Below are 18,421 nucleotides of genomic sequence, written 5' to 3'. Positions count from 1 at the left end.
CTGCATTTTATGGCATATGAATTATACCTCAAAAAGAAAAACAAATTTAAAATAATCAGAATGATTACCAATTCGTATAGTTACAGGATATTCTAAATTATTTGAGGGAGGGAGGGTCTTAGTAGCTTAAGAAACTTAAGCTCTTTTCTCCCTAATGTTCAACATGATCTTTTAAACTATACTTCTTATTCTAGTCAACAAGTTCTGCTGTTTGCACCAGGATTATCTTGGGTCACAACATTTATAAAAAACTAAATTAATTTAACAAATATTTATTAAGCACCACTTCTTAGATGCAAGGTACCATTCTAGAGCTGGAGATGTAACAGAGAACAAAACAGAATCTCTGTTCTCATTAAGCTTAAAAGGCTTGGAAGAGGAGACAACAAACGAGTAAAATATATCAGAGTGGAAATAAAGAAAACAGGATAGGAAGGTGCTACTTTGCACAAGGTGGTCATGGAAGAAAACTCTTAAAACAGTCTGAGTCCTGAATGAAGTGAAAGAGTAAGCCATGTGGATATTTGAGGGGGAAAAGTAAACCAAGAAGAGAAAACAGCTAAAGGTCCTAGGTAGGAATTGGTCTGGCAAACAGCAAAGAGACTAATGTGGCTGAAAAAGAGTGGTAGGATAGGGTTAGAAAGGTGGTAGGAAAACAGACCAGAAAGTACCTTGTAGACAATGGTAAAGAATGAGACAGACAGGAAGCCATGAGAAGATTGAGCAGAATGTCATTTTTTTAAGAACTTCTATTATGTGGAGTACAGACTGTAGGGGGCAGTCTATACTTCCAGTTAGGAAGCTACTGCCAAAGTTTAAGTGAGAGATGATAGTGGCTTTGACCAAGTGGTATAACTGAAGTTAGCGAGAAGTGTTCAGACTCTGCATACATTTTGAAAATATTCTCAGTTTAGTATAAATTGGTATAACCTTCTAAGATAAGTAAGCAATATATGAAATAAGCATATTCTTTATCATTGTGCATCTAACAATTTATCCTTAAAAGAAAATCCAAAATCTGTACCAAAAGACTTATATAAAATGATGTCTGCTGCAACATTATTTACAAAAGGCAAAAGTGGAAACCACCACAATAACCAAAAATAAGAAAGGTAAATTACAGTAGCATACCAGGTATGATGCAAAAGAATTAGACATTAGAGAAGATGTGTATTTATTTTTATTTCTTGTATCAAACATATAAACACATGAATTATAATTCCATTATTTATTTATTTATTTATTTTTAGGAAAAAGCCCAAAAGAATCTTCACTAAAATGTTAAAAGTAAACATCAATGAATTGTAGGATAGTGGCATTTTATTTTCTTACTTTTAAATATCTGTATTTATAATGTTCTCATGCTGATGCTATCTCACTTGTATAGTTTAGCAGTGAAATAAAGCAAAACATCCATGTAACACACATTATTCAGTTGCCTATCTTCTCCCATCTCTTAATCACAGGGAGAGTAATGGTTCTTAAACTGTCATTTCAACAACCATTTCAACCACAGACAGAGAAAATTTGGGAAAAATAGAAAATAAATCTGTCCGCATTTCCACTCTACTGGTTTTAGTGTGTTAGGTAATAGGGTACATAAAATGAAAAGTATCAATCTTTGCCCAAGAACCTCCTTCCAATGTAAACAATCATGTGTTGTTTGTATACATGTGTATACATGTGTAATTAACATTAACTTAAAGGAAAGTTAACTTGTAAAAACTGTATCACTAGCTACTAAATCAAAAAGAAAAAAAAAACTTACCCCTTTGACTGGCCATTTGCCCGATTTTCAAAAAATTTTATCTCCAAAATATCATTTACTCCCAAAGAATGAACTGCTTCAGTTAAGTCTTCATCTGTTGTCCACTGCAAGATATTTTCCCCCTCATTAACCATTAAAATATAACCAAGATTTTTATTATCCCAGTTTAGTTTTTAAGGGGAAATTTGAGACATAAAAGAGAAAATAAATGCTGAGTGCAAATCTAAGTCTAGTTACGGCCAGTCAGGCTCCAATTTTTAAACAGCACAAAAAACATCTGGGAACCTAACTTCATTCCCTGATAAGTATTTCAGAAACTAGAAGGTATATACCCTTGGGGTTACAATAGGATTTGACTCTCAAGAGTTTCTGGTCCCTTACAGCTTTAAACTGCTATGATTTTAAATTGTGAATAAAACCAATTTCACTTCCTCCCATTAAAGGAAAGTATTTTGAATTTCACCTTGTTTTTAAATTAAAATGCAGATAAGAAAAAACTAACATGTATTTAATATCTACCATATACTTTATGTATCAACTATTTAACTCTTATAACAACCATATAAGCCCTATATTATCCCCATTTTACACGTGATACAATAGATGTTAAAGAGCTTGCCCCAGGTCACAAAACTAATAATAGATGGTGGAGCTAAGATCCAAATATTTACTTAGCAACCATACTTTCATAACTACACTGCTACTGTCTCCAATTTTATAGAATCTCAGACTGGGTGGTGGGAGATCTGTTACATTTAGTTTTAAAAGAAATGTAAATAGGCTCGGCACCATAATCCTAGCACTTTGAGAGCTTGGTTAGGAGGATTACTTGAGGCCAGGAATTTGAGGCCAGCCTGAAGCAATATAGCAAGAAGTCAGCTCTACAAAAGGGTTTGGTTTTGTTTTGTTTTTAATTAGCCAGGCGGAGTGACACATGCCTGTGGTCCTAGCTACTTGGAGGCTGACACAGGAGAATCACTTGAGCCCAGGAGTTTGAGGCTTCAGTGAGCTATGATTACACCACTGCACTCCAGCCTGGGTGACAGAGTTTTGCAAATTCTGTCTCCCCCCGAAAAAAAGAAATGTAAATAAAACGTTTAAAAATACAGTGTTATTAAGGAAATGCAAGGGTGCCAAGTTTTATTGATTTTTGGATATACGAGTTTTTAGCTTTCAAGCATACATATAACTAAGTAGAAATATAAACATTCTATAGGACTATTTTAATGATACTTAAGATGTAATATTAATAAAAAATAAATATACATATGTGCATTTAATGAAGCTCTAAATCAATAATCTTAGTCTCATGACAACCCAAATTAAAATATAATACATACAGCAGTGCTTCTATAAATCAGATTTCAAATTTAAGGGCAGAAATAAAACTCAAATTTGTAACACAAATTAAATAATGGACACTATTTTTAAACCAGGAGTGATACTATGTCTCTTTCCTTTTACACTTGAATCCTGGTTTGAGACCCCATGTGAGCATTATTTTTAGTGAAACTGGGCTAGCTGAAGCAAGGTAAAGTGGTAGCATAAAAAAGGTAACTGAAGACAAAACTAATTTAACTATATGTAACTAGTATCTCCACCAAGAAAAGTTGAATGACCACAAAACTCAAAACTAGAAGAATTCGAATTAATGATGTTGCAAAGATATTTGTATTTCCTTCCTCATTGGACAAGCAAACACATATAGAAAAACACAGTAACATCAAACTTACAAAAATCTGGAGAAAAACATTAATTACTAGAGCAGTTCAAAATCAATTACCAATAATTTAATTCTTGTATTAACTTCACTTACCCATGTTAGATTTCCAATATATAATGCAATTCTCTTTCCAGTATACGTATAGACAACATTTGGTGCTGCTCCTTTACCCACATCATCACCAACAGTTGGTGGGAGAGTATCCATGTAATCCCGGTCTTCTGGGGCATCTCCATTATTTGCAGATGGAGATATGACATCGTCATACAAATCTATCTGATCATGCCCACCATATTCAGCTTCCTGAGATACAGAAATAATGCTCTAGATTATACAAAAGTCAAAATACTACTAAAATAGATTTGAATACAAATTCAACTTTTTGTTTTAAAAATCTGATAGAAAAAGGCCAAGGATTTCAGTACAAATCTTTTTCCACTTTATGCAACAGATGTACTCTTGAACAGGCCTAAAAAGTGAATTTCTTGCCGGGAGTGGTGGCTCACACCTGTAATCCCAGCACTTGGGAGGCCGAGGCAGGTGGATCACTTGAGTTCAGGAGTTCGAGACCAGCCCAGCCAACCAACATGGTGAAGCCCTGTCTCTACTAAACATACAAAAATTAGCCAGGCATGGTGGCGCACGCCTGTAATCCCAGTTACTCAGGAGGCTGAGGCAGGAGAATCGCTTGAACCTGGGAGGCAGAGGTTGTAGTGAGCCAAGATCGTGCCATTGTACTCCAGCCTGGGCAACAGAGCGAGACTTCATCTCAAAAAAAAAAAAAAAGTGAGTTTCCTTTATTTCTTTTTTTTTTTTTTTTGTAGAGACCAGGTCTTGCTACATTGTCCACGCTAGTTTTGAACTCCTGAGTTCAAGCAATCCTCCTGCCTCGGCCTCCCAAAGTGTTGGGATTATAGGCTTGAGCCACTGCACCCAGCCTAGTTAATTTCTATATAATGAATCCCACTTTTCCACTGATATTTATTATAATATAAAAAATAAGTTCTTTTGGAAAAAGACATGGAAACAAAATAAGTAACACGAAACTTTCCTTTCCTTGGAAATACTCTTAACCAGAAGTAATAACACACGAATGCAAATAGACAAGTTTTTTTTAAACTGACATTAGAAAAATCACCCCAAAATCAAAAGCCATTATATCTTTAATATATGACCACAGAAAAACAGTTATTATTTTCTACAGTATTCCGATCTTGTTTTCCAACCTTGAGGAAGCTACCAGTATTAAAAAAAAGCGTAGTGAGCTGAGCCATAAAAGAAAGAAGAAATATGGGTATGTAAATAATTCAAAATGTCATAATAAATGAACAAAGTAAAGAGAAATAAATGAAATACATGTAGAATGATCCAAATTAATTATCTTGCAAGTTGTATCATTCTCAGTGAACAAAGAGCTAATGCTTACCTGAATTCTTAGTTATCTAGTCAAGCAAATTAGCAAGAGAAAAGCAACAGACAACAAAACAAAGAGTATAGTAAAGCTTTGGCACTGTCACCAGCAGAATTAAAGCAATGCTACTGGGTGTCACTTACATGCCTAAATGATAATCAGGGAAAAGGAAAACTAAAATGAAACAGAAACAGGAGCAGGAAAAAAAATAGAAGAGGGTTCAATTTGTAACTAAGTACATGAAAAATGAAATGTAGGTAAAAGCAGAACACTCAACACTATTTAATTGCCTTTGATAACCATTACTAGACCATAAGCTTGACTAAGCCTGTAGCACAGGAAAATCTCCATTTTTATCTTCTACTCTCCCTTTCCACAACTAAGTACTTGTATTAGTGTGAACCATTTTATTCTTATGACATAGAATATTCGACATAAGGAAAAAGACAATTATAAGATAACCTGAAAGTTCAGACATAACTTACAGATTCTTCCGTTAATACAATTTACTAAAGAACTATACAAATGGCACATGTGGAGGAGCTAAAGGTTTTAGGGACTATTAGCCAAAATAGTCCCTAAATGGATAGAGAATGACCCAGAGAAAAGCATTTGTTATATGATAAACAGAGCAACAAGATATTATGGGCCCGGGCTACTGTTTTGCTATTTAAAAGCGAGCCAGAATAAGATATTTTATTTATTTTGTATTTTTTTATTTTAATTTTTATTTATTTATTTTTTTTGAGATGGAGTCTTGCTCTGTCACCCAGGCTGGAGAGCAGTGGCGCGATCTTGGCTCACTGCAAGCTCCGCCTCCTGGGTTCACGCCATTCTCCTGCCTCAGCCTCGCGAGTAGCTGGGACTACAGGCGCCCGCTACCATGCCCAGCTAATTTTTTGTATTTTTAGTAGAGACAGGGTTTCACCGTGTTAGCCAGGATGGTCTCAATCTCCTGACCTCGTGATCCGCCCACCTTGGCCTCCCAAAGGCTGGGATTACAGGTGTGAGCCACCACGCCCGGCCCAGAATAAGATCTTTTTAAAAGAAAAAGAAAAAAGCCTAGAAGGGGAAATATCATTTATATACATAAATAAAGGGACCTCAAGTAATCATCAGGTAATCGTCTATGTAATTAATGACTTATCCAATTTACTAGTTACAGAATCTTTACATACCAATTTTACTTGTTATGAGGTAGAATATCTGTAAGACTTATTTAATAAGGGGTCTGGGATCTCAAGGTTAAATCAGAACAAAGCTAAATTTAACAAAGGGCAGAAACTAAGTCCACAAGTCACCAAATAATGCCATAATTTTATTCTGTTTGTACAGCAATACTAAAATAATCTTTAAGAAATGAGTTTTTGTTAAACAAAGTAACATGCTCAAATTGCAATGACCACAGAAATTAGGAAAAAAGAGGGTAAGTTTTGTTATGAAGTTTCAGTGTAGCTGAAGCTTCAGGCGGTGTGGCTGCAGCAGTAGTTCCATGCACTTAACATACTAAAAAGTTTCCCACAAGGGGTGTTGGGCACTTTAAACTCTCTTGCAATCCGGTTCTGAACATCAAGTAGAATTATTAATATTATTCAAAGGGAGTTGAGTTTCCATCCTCCTCAGCAGAAACTATAATCACAATATATGGTCTGAGGGAAAGTAAAAAAGAATGGAAGGGTTATTAACAGCACGACTAAATGTATTTTTAAATTTACACTTTCACTTACATAAATAGGTGAACAGATTCTTTGCTTTCTTCTATTAGCTACAAACCTGCGAAAATGTTTACGTAAGTAGACAAAAAATTTACAAGCATAATTGCAGCTACACTAACCTGGTACATCACAATCACTTACTATTTTTGTCCATCCATGAATTCCTATGTTGACACAAACCAATTTTCCATATTGATATGATTCTACCAATATTTAGGATCAGCCATTTTGTCTGGTAGTTGTACTGCTTCCAAGTGGTTGTAGTAGGATCCTAATTAAGACCATGGTCCTGGGGTTTGATCTCCATGTGGACTAGTTAGCTTCTCTCTGTTCCAAGGCCACAGCCTGTACACTTAGCCCCAATGGTATACATTTAAACTTTGTGAAAAAACATAATGAATCTGAATACATTTGCTGCCATTACTAAAAATGAAACTCAAAGCACACTCTTTCGTAGTATCAGTAACCTTCCTTTTAATCAGCTTCATATCACATCAATCCTCCAGAGTAAAAAAAATACAGAACACACTGAACTTTGTTCTTACTTCATAAAGTGAGAAAATATGCGTGATGTTTGCATGAGAAATTATGCAAAATGTATATCACACGTCATATATAAAGCTCTGTGAGCCTACTGAACAAACTAAAAAAAAGGTTTCCAGTTTGTCAAAGAAATATTTAACAGTATCATTTTTTATTACATGAAGGGTCTTTTCAATTATTACTTTTAATTTTAATGGCATTCAAAAACAAGAAAATATCAACATCATTCCTCTAATTATCTTTGATACCAAATGCTGCCCAATCTTATCTGCTGTTCATAGTAGCTAGCTATCTACGTTACATAAAGCTTGGAATAAACAACAGCTCTTAGGGTTTGTTTAAGAAAAAAAAAAACTCACTCATTTTTTTCATTCCCTACCATTCTAAATCACTACAATCATTCTTCAGACAAGGTATTCTCTCAACATTTTACACAAGATATGCTCTACATGATATACAAATACCTGTTGCCAAGCCAGAGAAAATGGACGGTAAAATGACCAAAATCCTATTAGTTCCCTTAAAGTAAGGCTTCTCAACCTTTTCATTATCCCTGTCTCCTCCCTCCCTTCAAGAAGTTACTTTTAGACATTTTTTCCCTAATTACCCCTCTTACAATTTTAATATCACAGATATACAATACATACTGTATACCACTATTGGGATGAACTTGTTAGCTGTCAAAATATTCATCATTCTCCCTGACAGGCCTGACATTTTTTTGATGGTTCTAAAATTACAGTAATATCATTCGAGGCTAGGCATGGTGGTTCATGCCTGTTAATCCCACCACTTTGGGAGGCCAAGGCAAGAGGATCCCTTGAGCCCAGGAGTCTAAGACCAGCCTGGGCAACTTAGGAAGATCCCATCTCTACCATAAAAATATATAAATATATATAAAATTTGTGCATTATATGATACTATCAGTAAATGCACAGCAAAGGCCACTTGTTTCAAAGCCTATTTTAAATTATTTCCATTTAGAGAAATATATGAAGGGGGGAAAGTTACATTTTGCATTTACAAAATATATCCTACACCTAGGAAGAGAAATACTAGTATGCAAAATCCAATAGCAGATAACCTAATGCATATATTTTTAAAGAAAATATATCATTTTCTGGTTTTATCTAATTATGTTCTCAGTAGGTATTAAAACTGGCTAGTAATCCCTGTAAAAATCCCTTCCTTAAATAATGGTAAGGAATTTGGTACTAAAAATATGCCACAGAAACCACAGTGGACAATTCACAGGCAACTAAATTAACTGCACCCATAAATAACAAAATAGAGAAGAGTTCTAGCTTCCCTGAACATTTCTATCCATTTTTCTGAATCAATTCTACCTAGCTCATTCTCAACCTGACAGCTTTATTTCAGATGGTTTTCTAGTAAACATAAATAAATCATAAACAACATTTCTCTGATATTTGTCCAAGAAACTTATATTCATTAACTGGCTCAACAATTGGCTAGAATACATACATAATGACTGAACGTAAAGCAAAATGAGTCATGACATAAAAACTGATTTATTGGATGTCCAGGTCCGTAACTCCTAAGTGAATTCTTTGTTCCAACTACCGCCTCTATACACCTCCATTCTTTTAAAAGTAATTAATCTATTTTTGTGTGTGACAAAGTCTCGCTCTGTCACTCAGGGTGGAGTACAGTGGCCTGATCTCAGCTCACTGCAGTCTCTGCCTCCCAGGTTCAAGCAATTCTCCTGCCTCAGCCTCTGAAGTAGCTGGAATTACAGGTGTGCACTATCATACCTGGCTAAATTTTGTATTTTTAGTAGAGACAGGGGTTTCGCCATGTTGGCCAGGCAGGTCTCAAACTCCTGACCTCAAGTGATCCGCCTACTTCAGACTCCCAAACTGCTGGAATTATAGGCATGAGCCACCGCAACTAGCCTACACTTCCATTTTAAAGCTGGGTGGCCAGATTACTAAATTTGTGCTATCGGTGACTGCCTGACAGAGCAGAAACTAAATTCCACATTAAGAGTTTCTGACTCCCAAACAAGCAACAAAATACACTACTTCAATGCACGCAGTGTAAGTTTCCCTAAAGTTCACAGAATTTTTTTGACTTTCCTCTCCAGATCAACAAAACTCTACACGTAAAACATAAAAGAATGGTAACTACAATATAGGACCTGTCAGTGTGCTATAATTATAGTAGTCCCCTCTTATCTGAGAGGGATATGTTCCAAGACCCCCAGTGGATGCCTAAAGCCACGGAAAGCAAGGAACCCTACATATACTATGTTTTTCCTTATACATACCTATGATAAAGTTTAATTTATAAAGTAGGCACTGTAAAAAATAACTAATAAAAAAGAACAATTTAGTCATGCATGACAATGTTTTGGTCCAGGAGGTCAGATTATAATGCAGCTGAAAAATTACTATTGTTTAGTGATCTTAGCCCAATGCATGCCTCACATGTTTGGGCTGGTAATGCTGGTGTAAACAAACCTACTGTGCTCTCAGTCATATAAAAGAATAGCACATACAATTATGTACAGTACACAATACTTGACAATAAGCAACTGTGTTACTGGTTTATGTATTTATTATACTATACTTTTTTGTTTTTACACTTTTTTTTTTTTTTTTTAAAATAGAGACGGAGTTTTGACATGTTGGCCAAGCTGGTCTCGAACTCCTGGCCTCAAGCAATCTGCTGCCTCAGGCTCCCAAAGCACTGGGATTACAGGTGTGAACCACCACACCAAGGCCAACTATACCATACTTTTAATCATTATGTTAGAGTGTACTCTTCCTACTTCAAAAAGTTAACTGTAAAACAGCCTCAGGCAAGTCAGTCCTTCACGAGTATTACAGAAGAAAGCAGTTATCCTAGCAGATGACAGTCCATGCATCTTACTGCCCCCGAAGACCTTTCCAGTGGGACAAGATGCAGAGATGGAAGACAGTCATATTGATAATTCTGACCCTGTGCAGGCCTAGGCTAATGTGTGTGTGTCTTAGTTTTTAACAAAAGCTTAAAAAAAAAAAAAAAAAAAGACCAGGTGCGGTCGTTCATGCCTGTAATTCCAGCCTCCTTTGGGAGGCTGAGGCAAGAGGATCACATGAGGCCAGGAGTTTGTGAGACCTGTGCAACACAGTAAGACCTTGTTTCTTCTAAAATAAAATAAATTTTAAAAGTTAAAAAAAAAATTTAATAAAAAAAAGTTTAAGCCCGGTGTGGTGGCTCACACCTGTAATCCCAGCGCTTTGGGAAGCCAAGGCAAGAGGATCACTTGAGGTCCAGGAGTTCAAGACCAGCCTGGCCAACATGGTGAAACCTCGTCTTTTACTAAAAATACAATAATTAGGCAGGCATGGTGGCGAGTGCCTGTAATCCCAGCTGAGGCAGGAGAACTGCTTGAACCCAGGAAGCAGAGGTTGCGGTGAGCCAAGATCGCGCCACTGCACTTCAGCCTGGGCGACAGAGCGAGGCTCCATCTCAAAACAAAACAAAAAAAAGAAGTTTATAGAATAAGGATATAAAGAAAATATTTTATATAGTTATACAATGTGTTTGTATTTTAAACTGTTATTATTGAAGAGTCCAAGTTTATAAAGTAAAAACGGGCCAGTCACAGTGGCTCACACCTGTAATCCCAACACTTTGGTAGGTCAAAGCAGGAAGACAGCTTGAGCCCAGAAGTTGGAGACTAGCTGGGACCTCATCCCTACAAAAAAATTAGAAATTAGCCAGGCATGGTGGCACATGCCTGTAGTCTCAGCTGCTCTGGAGGCTAAGACAGGAGGACTGCTTGAGCCTGGGAGATAAAGGCTGCAGTGAGCCACAATTGCACCACTGCACTCCAGACTGGATGACAGTGAGAAAATGTCTCAATCAATCAAGTGAAAACATTACAGTAAGCTAAGGTTAATGTATTATTGAAGAAAAAAGTTTAAATAAATTTAGTGTAGCCTGAGTGTACTGTACAATGTTTATGAAGTCTACAGCAGCGTAACGTCCCAGATCTTCGCATTCACCCACCACTCACTTGCTGACTCTCCCAGAGCAACTTCCAGTCATGCAGGTTCCTTTCATGAGTGCCCTACACAAGTGTGCCACTTTTTATCCTTTATGCCAAGATTTTCACTTACCTTTTCTGTTTAGATATATTAGATACACAAATACTTACCACTGTGTTACAACTGCCTACAGTATTCAGTACAGTAATATGTTGTACAAGTTTGTAGCCTAGGAGCAACAGGCTACACCATATAGCCTACATGTGTAGTAGGCTGTACCTTCCAGGTTTGAAATGCAAAAGCACTCTATGATCACAAATGACAAAAGCACCTAAGATGGACTTCTCAGAACATACCGCCATCGTGAAGCGACACATGATTGTAGAAGAGTTTACTGTCATAAAAGTTAGCTAAATATAGTATCTCTCAAACTACCTTACTGTATGTAATATTTTCAGACCTCAGAACCACGGGTAACTGAAACCACAGAAAGTGGAACTGTGGATACGTGTGCACTACTGTATGTAGGTATCTCTCAGCTCCTCTACAGTGTACTCTAAGGGTAGAGACTACCTAAACTTTGTATCCTTGTTGGCACATAACAGACACTCAAGAAATGTATTTTGAACAATTCAATTTTTTTTTTTTGAGACAGGGTCTTGCTGGAGTGCAGTGGCCCGATCTTGGCTCACTGCAACCTCTGCCTCCCAGGTTCAAGCAATTCTCCTGCTTAGCTTACCGATTAGCTGGGATTACAGGCAGGCACCACCATACTCGGTCGATTTCTGTATTTTGATAGAGATGGGGTTTCACCATGTTGGCCAGGCTGGTCTGCAACTTCTGACCTCAAGTGATCTGCCCACCTCGGCCTCCCAAAGTGCTGGTATTACAGGCGTGAGCCACCACACTCGCCCTAAACAATTCAACTTTTAAATTATTTAGTTTTGGCCAGAATTTTAAAATCTACAATTACTAAATATTGGGCTAGTAATTACTACACTTGAGTATAAATCCAGTTTAAACTGAGTTGATACGCTATTGAGTGTGAGACAGAATCACTTTCTTCTCAACTTCAAGTAATAGGGAGGTTTGGAAGATGTTCAAATTCCCCTTCCAACTGTTCTCAACTTGGTGACATCCAAAGATCTCTAAGAACTAAAGAGAACCCATAAGGAGTAGCCAGTCCCTTGTGCCTCCTCCCCCTTCATTCTCCATTCTTAAGTTCACCTGGTGAAGAAAGGAACTCTATTAGAGCTTCACTAACTTATTCTCAATCTATCCCCAAATTAGTTTCTGCTAAGACTGTTCAATGCCTCACTTTTTTCTACTTCAATAGATGCAAAAATCACTTTTTGAAATAATACTGTGCCTTACCAAAATACAAAAAAGCTTCATAAAAGTATGACATTTAAAATAGAAGACTCAGCAGGATACAGACAAAAAATAGTAGAAAATGGAAATAAAGACTATCCCGAATTTCAAAGTATACAAATCCAATTAGAACTGCAGTTTACACTGGAAAACAAAGATTTTTTTTTTAATGTTTACAACAGCTTTGAAGCCAAAGTAACTCAAAACTGGCTAATACTTAGTATTTTACTCAACGACAATAAAACAAGAGTTCTAGTCTACTATAGCAACTAGTAGAAATAAGGTCACCAGCTAGTAAAGATTCAATCAGTTGTAAATTATTTTGTGGTTGCCTCTAATTCTGGTAAGATTTTGGAAAAATATTTCAATGATAGTAACATATTTTTAAAAACAGGATAAGCTCTGAAAATAACCAACTATCCTTTTGTGACCTTTTTTTTTTTTTGGTACAGAAACTACCACAGCAAGAAGTGGTAATGTAAAAGGATATACAAATCAATCAATCATTGATTGGCCAATGATATGCAAAGTAGCAAAAACAATGCCTCTATTTATCCTCGCCATTAATCTATTCAAACATATAAAGATTTTACTGGTAAAATTATACAACTGTGTTAGACGTAATGCGGTAGGTACCTTACACAAATCATTGAAAAGTTACATTTAAAAGGAGTCCCTCATTGGGTCCACAAAACTAATCTCTTTTTACCTCGTGCCCAGTCAGCACTTGCTACTGCACAGGGATAAGAATCCACCCAGCTATCTAGATAAGGGAGATGTCCCTCTCAAATTAAGTATGCAGAAGCCTAAAAATACCTCATTAAGAGGTACTGAAAAAAGCTTAACTTCTAAAATTGCGACCCAATTCTTCTCTTATTGTGCATAGAAAGGTGAACCAATGTATTATCTTGTAAGTAAAGCTAATAAAGGCAGTCTTGAACACTTAATCGTTGTTCCTTGCAGTTACAACCCTCTTTTAAACGCAATGTTATATTCATTTGATAAATAAAAGGAAAAAAATTTCCTAGAGGTCTTATAAGCGTTAAAATCTGTGTTGCACTCGAGGAATGTATCTGATTTGTAATGGACACAACTCAAGTATTATTATTTAAAACACAAGCACAATTTTAAAAAGACAAAGATTTAAAAACTTAACCTTTGATTACAATGTATTACATTTAAACAAATTCAGTCTTTAACTGAGTAGCAAACATTTAAAGCCAACTGGTATTTTTCTGTTTTCTAATATTTAAACCAAAGGCACAAAGTCATTCCTGAAAAATAAAACAGTAAATATCTCTAGAGTTTCTTTGTTTTTTAAAAAGCCTGAGCAACTAGTCACGAATATGATGGGTAATGGAGGAGAGAAAAAACCACATTAGCCAGTATTATTTTATTAAGCTTCTCGTAAGGACCTGGGAAATACAAAAAAATAAAGCTTTTAGGAACACTGCAGTTAAGCACAATTTAATTGTTTTAAATGTGTTACTACATAAAATGCAGTAGATACGAACAGCAGGTTCAAACCTTAAACGTCACTACTCTAGCAACAAATGACATCTTTTACAAGGATGCCCATTAACAGACATCACAGCTCCGCGTTACCTCTAAGCAACGTCGTTCAGGAAAACCTTGCATTCTCACTTTCGCTCAACCTTTCAAAAGGTAACGCAGGGCCCGGGGGGTGGGGGTGGGTGGATTTAACACTGTTTTCGAAAATAGGGTCTTATCTATAACTCTTTATTTTTAAACCACATCATAAGGATTTGGGGTGAACGTTCTTTCATTTTAATCACTATGAGATCTGTGGGTGAGCTAACATCTTTTTTTTCCATTCAACCATCGCGCTTCCAATTCTTCCTTTTGGTCCCCGGCCACTCATCTTCACAGGTATTTTCATCACAAAGCCCAACAACGACTGGGCTTCAAAGCACTGCAAGCCCTGGATTAATGAGGCAGGACCAGCGCACCGACTTTTATATGTGGCTCCAAAAGTCAAAAGACTTGTTGCAAATGAGCCCGCACCTCAGTCGCCTTCAGAAAGTGTGAGGGGAGGAGGAAGGCGCCACGCCGAAACCTGTCGCAAACCCGAGGAGGGCGGCCCCGGGGACTGGGCGCGCGGGATACAAAGGGCCGTGAAAGCGGCCTTCCATGAGGCGACAGTGCGCGGGCAGGGAGACAAAATGGAGCGATGGGAGAAATCGGAGCCCGAGCGGCAGCGGCGGGGAAGGGGCGGCGGCGGCGGGCACGCACCCCGCCAGGGCTTCCTCCTCCGGCCAGCGGCGGGGGAGGGGGCGCGGCGGCGGCCAGTTCTCTCCGCCGCTTACACGCGGCCCCACCGCCCGGGCCTAGCGCGGCGGGAAGCGCCAGCCGGGTGCCGCCAACAATAGGGAGCGAGGCACCGCCGGCGAGGGAGGAGCCGGCGGCAGCTGCACAGCGGCCCGCGTCCGCGCTCCGGACCCCGCGGCGGGTCGCCGCGCCCGCGGCCCGTGAAACGACGCGGTAGAACGAGGGGCGGGGGGGCGCCACGCCAGGGGTCGGCGGCGCGGCCCAGAGGCGGCAAGGGCGCACAGTCTGCAGTCGCTTCGGCTCGCGGCCGCAGCGGGCCCCGGGTCAGCGTCCCGGCCGCAGCGCCGCCCGCGTCGGCGGCGGGGACTTGGGCTCTCACGTACCTGGTTGAATTCTTCGCCGACATCCGCGTAAATGTCTATGTGGTCCACGCCGTCCGCCATCTTCCTTCAGCCTCGGCCGCCGCCGCCGCCGCCGCCGCCGCCGCCTCCGCCTCCGCCTCCTGCAGGTCCGCCCGCCGCGGCAGCAGCAGCGGATCTAGCGGCGGTGGGGGGGCGCTTGCGTCACTTCCGAGGCCCGAGGGATGGAGGCGCGGGCGACTGGGGCCGGCCGGGGGCGGGGACTCTGCAGCCCAGCCGCTCTGCTGGCTGAGGAAAGGCTGCGCCTCTGAGGGGCAGAGGACGTTTCTTTTGTGTCTGGGTGAGGCCCGGGAGTGGGGGGCCAATTTCTTTGTCCTAGTCGCGCATTCAGCTTAGCAGTGGGTCCCACCTGTTTCCACACACCGTCTTTTCACGTGGCCTCTGGCATACTCAAACGTTTTGTTAATATTTTCATTTATTCGTTTTTCTTATCTTTCTCACATCCAGGACTTTTAAAGGTGGAAGTTATCTGTCCGTGCTTAAATGTAAAGTGTAACCCCCGGGCATTCTGTGAGCGGCTTAAGACCAAAAACAATGTCTTGTTTCTGCATCCTCAGAGACCAGCAGAGTTTTATTTGCATCGTAAACGCTAGGTACCAGTCAGTGGTTATCTCTGCATGCTGTTTATGTTGCCATTTCCATCTCTAATCTTCGTGGGCTTCTTTCCCCCCACCTTCCTCTCGCATTCATTGCCATTCATTTTTTCTTCCTTAGATCTACAGTAGGTTGTCTCTGGCATAGTTCAGATGCTTCTAACATGAATGCAGTCATCTTAGAGCACACCCAAGAGAGTGGAGGTATCTTGAGGTCAGGGGGGCTTCTCTCTCAGAATCCTAGAATGTCCCAACGGGAAGGAAACTGGAAAGGTGTCCTTAGGTCCAAACATCTCATTTTACAGAAGAGAAGACTGAGGCCTAATAGAACCTAAGTGATTTAACTAGGTCACATGGCCAATAAAGGTAGGAACATTCAGCCACGATACTTTACTCAAAGATGTCTCTCCAGTTTGAAACCTTCCCCTCCATTCTTCATTTCTTTTTCACTCATTAAAAAATATACTATAGTAGAGCGTGTTTCCTGAGAAACTGGCCAGAAATCATTCATAGAATAACCCAAACAACATCTGTAAGGTTGGGCATCTCTAATCCAAAAATTTGAAATGCTCCAAAATCTGAAACTTTTTGCGCACTGACATGATGCCACAAGTGGAAAATTCCACACCTGATCTTATTTGCCAGGTCGCAGTCAAAAATGCAATCAAAACTTTGTTTCATGCACAAAATAACTAAAAGTATTGTATGAAATAATCTTCAGGCTGTGTGTATAAGGTATATGTGAAACATAAATGAATTTTGTTTAGACTTGGGTCCCATCTCCTAGATAATTTATGTATATGCAAATATTCCAAAATCCCCTCAAATCCAAGCATTTTTGCCTAAAAAAGACTCAATCTGCACTTGGTATGGTGGAAAAAGCATGGTTGCAGTCCTGGAGACCAGTCTGGTGATCTGGGTACCCATTTCTAGTCAGACATTTTATCAGCTAGATGACCTCAGTCAAGTTTTCAACTCTCATATTCAATCTCAATCTTTAAAATCCAAGCAATAATATCTACCTCACCAAGGTTGAAGGTTGGTGATACTTTAAATTAGTTAATATGAGTTAATATGCAAAGTGCCCTGTCCTGTTCCAAGAATCAGTATTTAAATACTGATTCACTTTCTTTCATGGGGCATTATAGAAGTAAAGAGAAACTGAAGTTTAAAGATGAGAGTATTTTCTAGATTGGTGGTGTGGTAGAATAATGGCCCACCATAGATGTTCATATTCTGATCCCTGAAATCTGTGAATATGTTACCTTTGCAGCTATGATTAAGTTAAGGATCTTGAGGTAGGGATAGGGATACCTTGATTGTCCGGTAGGCTCAAAGTAATTGCAAGGGTCTTTAGAAGTGAAAGAGGGAAGCAATAGAATCAGAGAAGATGCAAGTGTTTCTATTGCAGTTTATTTTCTTTCAATACAATTAAAAACCATTCCAGTCAGCATGGTGGCTCATGCCTGTAATCTCAGAACTTTGGGATGCCGAGGAGGGAAAATTGCTTGAGCCCAGGAGTTTGAGACCAGCCTGGGCAACATAGGGATACCTTGTCTCTACAAAAAAATTTAAAAATTAGCCAGGCATAATGGCGTGCACATGTAGTCCCAGCTACTCAGGAGGCTGAGGTGGGAGGATCACTTGAGACTGGGAGGTTGAGTCTGCAGTGAGCCATAATTGCACCACTGCACTCCAGCCTGGGTGACAGAGTGAGACCCTGTCCCTCCAAAAAAAAAAAAAATTATTTTAAGGCTCTGACTTCTATCGTTGTCTGTAAAAAGTCAGCTGTCAATTGACTATAGCCTCTTTGAAGTTAATTGGTCCTTTTTTTTCTGGTTGCTAAGATTTTTCTTAGATTTTAGTTCTCTGTTCTCTTACCATGTGTGCTTGGAAGTGTATTTCTTGTTATTTGTGATGCTTGGGATTCACTGAACCTCTTGAATATATAGATTGATGTGTTTCGTGAGTTCTGGAAAATTCTCAACCATTACCTCTTCCAATATTGTTTCTGCCTCCACTCTCTTCTCTCCTTCCCTGACTCCAATTAAATATATGTGGCTGGGCACAGTGGCTTATGCCTGTAATCTCAGCACTTTGGGAGGCTGAGGCAGGTGGATTGCCTGAGGTCAGGAGTTCAAGACCAGCCTGACCAACATGGTGAAACCCCATCTCTACTAAAAATACAAAATTAGCTGGGCATGGTGGCGCATGCTTGTAATCCCAGCTACTCAGGAGGCTGAGGCAGGAGAATCGCTTGAACCTGAGAGGCAGAGGTTGCAATGAGCCAAGATCACACCATTGCACTCCAGCCTGGGCAATAAGAGCAAAACTCCGTCTCAAAAAAAAAAAAAAAAGAAATATATATATATATATATATATATATATATATATGCTACATATATTTTAATATATAATATATATGCCATATATTTTAATATATAATATATATGCCATATATTTTTAATATATAATATATATGCTATATATATTTTAGTATAAAATGTGCCTATACATATATATGTGTGTGTATTTTAGATCTTTTTGTTCTAGCCACTATTTCTCTTACCCTCTTTTTAAAAGTTTTCCAT

The 18,421-nt window shown here is 38.8% G+C and overlaps 1 protein-coding gene across 4 annotated transcripts in view; it reads right to left on the bottom strand.

Annotated features, from left to right (window-relative positions):
• The window catches only part of CPSF6 (cleavage and polyadenylation specific factor 6), a 30,183-nt gene extending 14,802 nt beyond the window's left edge, over nucleotides 1-15,381 (bottom strand). The window contains exons 1-3 of one of the 4 annotated variants that reach the window (XM_009248015.4): nucleotides 15,202-15,381; nucleotides 3,585-3,794; nucleotides 1,769-1,872 (exon numbers count right to left, since the gene is read on the bottom strand). In XM_009248015.4, the coding sequence (XP_009246290.1) occupies nucleotides 1,769-1,872; nucleotides 3,585-3,794; nucleotides 15,202-15,261 (374 nt within the window). In that variant the 5' untranslated portion in view covers nucleotides 15,262-15,381. 4 annotated transcript variants of the gene reach the window in all.
• Nucleotides 15,382-18,421: the final 3,040 nt, after the last annotated feature.

The sequence above is a fragment of the Pongo abelii genome, chromosome 10 (genome assembly GCF_028885655.2).
Source record: "Pongo abelii isolate AG06213 chromosome 10, NHGRI_mPonAbe1-v2.0_pri, whole genome shotgun sequence".
Taxonomy (NCBI): domain Eukaryota; kingdom Metazoa; phylum Chordata; class Mammalia; order Primates; family Hominidae; genus Pongo; species Pongo abelii.
Note: the sequence above shows the minus strand (reverse complement) of the source record. Positions and strands in the feature narration are given on the sequence as shown.